The following is a 5,888-nucleotide window of genomic DNA, read 5'->3' as shown; positions in this document are numbered from 1 at the left end:
ATTATCTTGTGGAAAAGACTAAACTTTACGTAACCAACACCAAGTTAGATTGGGAATTACCCCAAATTTTCAGCCGACTCCGTCAACCTTGTTCACGGAATGGACCCGTCTGCTGTAGCTTCGTAGGGTCGTAAATGCCAGATAACCTGTGTCGCCCCCCGTCTCTGCTGTAGTCGTGTGTCCCTGACGTCACGTCCGGAAGCTACAGCAGACGGGTCCATTCCGTGAACAAGGCTGACGGAGTCGGCTGAAAATTTAGGGTAAGTCCAAATCTAACTTGGTGTTGGTTACGTAAAGTTTAGTCTTTTCTTCAATGTCATTTACCAACACAGATGAACTTTCATGCTAAGACCTCATTATCTTGTCGAGGTAGTGCCTTGTGGTATGTTTTTTTAACCAAATCTGAAAGCCTGCGCCCTGTGCTGTCTGATCAACATAAAATTTCTCCAATATTTACTTAAAAAAGGCCAGGGCTTCTACAAGTCTAGAATAGCTAAAATGTTGTAGAGACTCAAATGTGACCTTCCGTGGTATTAGTGAACATTGCTGTACTGTCCTCGTGACGTCAGGAATTAGTCAAAGGCTATTTGAAGCTGATATAAGGTTTTGAGTACCGCAGTCGCACGCTAGAAGGGGAGTGTAAGCTGTAGTTGCTGGGTGTAACCTTATTGCATTCTGCGTGTGACGTCAGGAATGGGTCAAATCCTGTTGGAAGCTGATGCCAAGCTTTGAGTGATGCAGTCACACGCTGGAAGCGGTATGCAAGTTGTAGTTGCTCCGTGTAACGGTAAAGCATTTTCTGTGGGTTTCTTAATTAGAAACGCGTCCATATAATAAACGTATGTTTACACTGCGAGCTATGTGATAAAATAACTCATGAATAACACCTTCAACACCTTCCAGGAGAGGTGCCGCACCTCCCGTACCCAGCCCTGCACTGCCTCAGCTGGAAACCAACACACCTGGAGCGGGTTCACTCTCCTCATCACCCTGCTTCTACTCAAAACTATTATCATTAGTAATCTTTATTGACACGACAAAAGTACAGCGACTTTCGTAAGGTCTACATGTATAACATCTACTAACAGTACAACTAAACACATATATATGGATATCTATAGGTATGGATACATCAACATAAAGGGTTTAGCATGTCATTTACACTATTGGTTCTACGGTATAAACAATCGTGGATATATTTGCCTACTTGTACACAATGTGGATTATCGCTTCCCAGAATGTACTTGAATTTATCTATCGAACAGAGAGTAGCAAAGTCTTTAGAGGAAGTGGAAAGTAATGTGAACAGCTCTGTGCGTTTATCATCATATCGAGAACATTCCATAACGAAGTGACGTTCGTCTTCGATCTCATTTGGGCAGAATGGACAAAACCTCTGGTCACGGGGAATTTTAGAATATCTTCCGGCTTCTATATTTAGTTTGTGACTACAGATTCTTATCTTTGTAATTGCTCTACGAAGTTCGAAATTGTGTACATTCGAAAGATACTTCTTTTGTCCGTATCTTTCCTTTAGCGTAGAATAAATAGAAAGTTTTGAGTTATTCTGGATAGAAGAATGCCATTCTTGAATGTATATATCCTGTAAACGGAGTCGTAATTGGTCGATTAGCGTATTAACATGATACAACCTCGGGTTTGTCCATACATACCCAAAACCATTATAGTTGAGAATGTCAGTTACGTGATTTGTCCAATCGTATTCACCGGAAAGTACAACATCATATGCTTCACGTAGTAAAGAATCTTCGGGTAAGTTTGCTAGACGGTGCCAGTATTTGATTAATTGTATCTCAGCGTTGATCGAAATAGGAAATGATCCTAACTCACCACGGATGCCGTCATTTGATGATTTTGCATGTACTCCAAGTAAAAATTTTTGGAAATTCATGTCAATGGTATCAAATTCTGGGATACTAATATGTGAAGGAAGTCGTATGTTTTCAATTGCGAAGTTGTCATTTTCTAATTTCATTCCTGATGCCAGTCTCAATAATCTATCCTTGTCTGATCTTTTCTTAAAATGGATGACGTAAGTATGAGTGAGGTCCGAAGACACACTCTTTCTAACAGTTGCAGGAAGATCTCCCTCTAAATGGAGTTTGTTTAAAAAGGAAGAGAAAACAGTTTTGGGTGAAGATTCTGGAATTTGTTTTGATACAATAATTTTGATTGTTTTAGAAGTTTGGTCAAAACATGTGAGTTCGGCTCCGTACAGTAGAATAGGCAGTACAAACTTGTTGAAAAGGCTCATTCCTAAATGAATTGGAATGTTCTTTTCAGAGAATAAAAGTGACTTCAATTTGAATAAAGCTCTCATGGCTTTAGTCTTTAAATATTTCCTGGCTGCTTTAAACTTTCCCGAAGAAGTCAGGGGAATACCAAGGTAAGTATAACTGTCGGCTACTTGTATTTCTTTGCCATATATATAGAATTTGTTTGATAATCTGTTAATAGAACCTTTTGTAAAAAGCAGTACTTTCGTTTTGGATACATTGACCCTTAATTTCCATTCGTTGCAATAAGCTTCCAGGTTATTGATACAATTCTGAAGCCCCTCTTTCGACAATGAGATCAAGGCTAAGTCATCTGCCCAAGATAGACAGTTGAGTGATTTAGAATTCAAAATTGCGGCATCACATTTATCATCAAAGCATTGAGGTAAGTCGTTAATAAAAATATTGAATAATAATGGGCTGAGATTGCAGCCTTGTCTTACTCCGCATGTGGAAACAAAGGGGCTTGACAGGCCATTTTGTAGTCTGACAGTATAGTTAACATTGAGGTACATGGATTGCAATACATTGAAGAATTTGCCGCCAACACCATAATTTAACAATTTGTAGAATAAACCATCCCGCCATACACTGTCAAACGCTTTCTTCATGTCAACAAAGCAAACATATAATTTCCCTCTCTTTTTTTCAATATATTTCTCAATAAGAGCTTTCAGGATAAATACATGTACATTGTCAGAGGTTCGGCACTTTCTTCTGAATCCGAATTGAGTGTCGGCTAGCAGACAATTGCTTTCAACGAATTTCTGTAAGCGACTATTTAAAAGGAATGTGAACAATTTGGATAGGCAGCTTGAGATAGCGATTCCTCTATAATTATCTACATTAGATTTGTCGCCAGATTTAAAAATTGGTGTAAGGATGCTTGTGTTCCAGTTAGATGGAAACTTGTTGTTGGAAAGGATTGTATTAAAGAGAATGACCAGTGGTTCGCATATCTTTTCTGCCCCATATTTCAACATCTCGTTTGAGATAGAGTCAATACCACATGATTTTCCAGATTTTAGTGATTTCAAACCATTCATAATTTCTGGTGTCGTGAAAGGGTAATCTAATGAATTTGAAGTGTTTTTATCTAGATGTTTAAGAGAATCAGTGACACTTTTTTCAAAAGTACTGTCAAAATCATTGTTTTTTACCAGATTATTTAATCCTTGAAAGTGTTCTATCCATTCTTTACTTGTGATATTAGGATCTATATTACCGCTATATTTTGTGCCGTTTACTTCCTTATCAAGAGTATTGAACAATGACCAAAATTGTTTGGGGTTTTTCTCATTTAATGTTTCTAGATCACGTAATAGATTGGCTTTATAATTCCGTTTAGAATGTTTTATAATTTTTTTGTAGTCTTTCAAGGCTGTGAAGTACTTCGTTCTGGTTTCTTGTTTCCATGGTTCTTTCCTCAGTTCTAAAGATAATCTTTTAACTCTATGACGTAGGGACCAACAATTTTGATCAAACCAAATTTTGTTCTTTTTGATTTGTGTCTTTTTCTTGTTTTGTATGTTACGTCTTATTCTAAGAGAGCTTTTGGAAACATCTAATAAAATTTCAGTGAAGCTTGTTACGGCCTCCTCTGACGAGTGAAATGTTTTGTTGCAGAAATTCCTCAGTTTTGAACGCGTGTTTTTGTTGTTTATAGTATCTAAATATAATTGTTTGGATTCGTCAGTCCAAGTAAATTGTGTTGGTTTAGGATCATAACATTGGCTATCCTCCTTCAGGACTAGAGGAGAGTGCTTTGTAGACAGTGAGAAAGAGATGTGACAGTGATCGGAGAATGGCGATATAGAATTTACATTCATATATTGTATATCGGCTAACATCGACCTTTGAGTGATGCAATAATCCACCACACTTGAACCATTATAATGGTAACATGTAAAATCACCTTTCAGATCCCCCGCGAATCTGCCATTCAAGATGGTCAAATCAGCCGACGAGCACAATTCTATGAGGCGTTGACCGTAATTGTTTACTTTAAAATCTCTATTATTCCTTTTCTTTGTATCTAAAACATATTTTGTCAGGGGGTCATCCGGGGAATCAATACTAAAGTAGGTTTCCAAAACAGATCCTGTTCTAGCATTGAAATCCCCTAGGATGATTATGTCGCCAAGATTGGAGAATTTGCAGATATCAATGGATAATGTATCAAATGGGTCAACTTGTATGGAATTTGAGGATTCAGGAGGGATGTAAATGTTGCAAAGGAATAGGTCTTTTTCGAGTCCAAAGAATTTTTTGTCAAGTTTGCACCAAATGCTGTCGACTGAACTACTCTCTAATTTTTTAATCCCCTTTCTGAGCGAACTTTTGAAAATAGTCGCAACCCCACCCGAATTACGTTTTGCCCTCTTATTTCTACATCTATTACTACTAAACAAACTATACCCTGGAAACTGAAAATCTACATAATTGTCTGTCCAGGTTTCTTGTATACAAACAATATCACTATTTCTAAAGTAATTACAAAACTCTTCCTCGCTAAACTTCTTCTTAACACTACCTTGGATATTCCAACTTGAGAAAACTAGCGCAGATTTTTTCTCCATGTCCTTGAAGATAAAGATATTGAAGGTGCATTATAGCTACAAGAAGTAAGACTTAAACTATATCATCATATCAATAAACAAGTATTCAAGTAAGACTTAAACTATATCATCATATCAATAAACAAGTATTCAAGCTATCAATGATACATGTCAGTCATGAATAGTATTTGTACACAATGATGGAGTCTCTCTAAATGAGCGGTACATGGTCCGTATGTATAGTAATAGGGTTAAATGTAACAATTCATGAAGGTTTACCTTGGTGGTCGTGTAGAATCATATGGCCAACTTTAAGATAAAAGAATGTTCCAAACTTTGCGAAGTCGGTTCCCTAGCTGTTTCCACTGTGGGCCGGGATGTCCGAACTTGCCAGCTTTTAACCAGGCGGGCCTAGCGACTTGTCCGTTTCCGCTGACTGTGTTCCTGCTTTTTGTAGTCGGTCCAAGCTGGCCGGGAACTCCGATGTTCACTCCTTTCGACAAGCCAGGTGCAGCTTGCCCGGTTCCTACCGAAGTGTTCCTATGTGCTGGTTTCACAGTGGGCGGCTGGTAAGGTGGCTTCCTAGACCTCATGACTGGAACTGGAACAGAGCGCGAAAAAGAAGGTCCGTTTTGCATGGGCGTCCACTGGTTGACAGGAAGACGGGCAGCCTGTGTATCTGTCCAGACGGGTGACTGTCTCCCAGCCCCAGGCCCGGGTGCTGGGTACAGGGTACGCTTGACGTCCGACACAAGCATCTTGGTGCCATCTCTATTATACAAGTGGATCTGGTCGCGGAGGTAGAGATGCCTGTCCTGTGTCAGTTTGCGGTGTTTGATGTACTTGAAGTTGCCACTCCTAGACAGATTCAGAACTTCTTGGTTATAGTTCTTGATGTTGATATTGAGTGTGGAGTTACTCATTTAATCCCCTCTGGAGGACCTGTGAGACTGCTACCTGCGCTTTAGGGAACGATGCTTTGGTCACCTCCAGTAGTCTGCGGGTGTTGTTCAGGGTTGTACTGACTGAGTCA

General features: G+C 39.1%; 1 protein-coding gene across 1 annotated transcript in view; it reads left to right on the top strand.

Annotated features, from left to right (window-relative positions):
* Window positions 1-1,019, top strand: part of LOC118430189 (alkaline phosphatase, tissue-nonspecific isozyme-like) — a 23,284-nt gene extending 22,265 nt beyond the window's left edge. Inside the window, exon 10 of the mRNA XM_035840898.1 lies at window positions 904-1,019. Coding sequence (XP_035696791.1) covers window positions 904-1,019 — 116 coding nt within the window. The remainder of the gene's footprint in view (window positions 1-903) is intronic.
* Window positions 1,020-5,888: the final 4,869 nt, after the last annotated feature.

This window comes from Branchiostoma floridae, chromosome 14, assembly GCF_000003815.2.
Source record: "Branchiostoma floridae strain S238N-H82 chromosome 14, Bfl_VNyyK, whole genome shotgun sequence".
Classification (NCBI taxonomy): Eukaryota; Metazoa; Chordata; class Leptocardii; order Amphioxiformes; family Branchiostomatidae; genus Branchiostoma; species Branchiostoma floridae.
The sequence above is the reverse complement of the archived record's forward strand: the minus strand, read 5'-3'. Positions and strand labels throughout refer to the sequence as shown.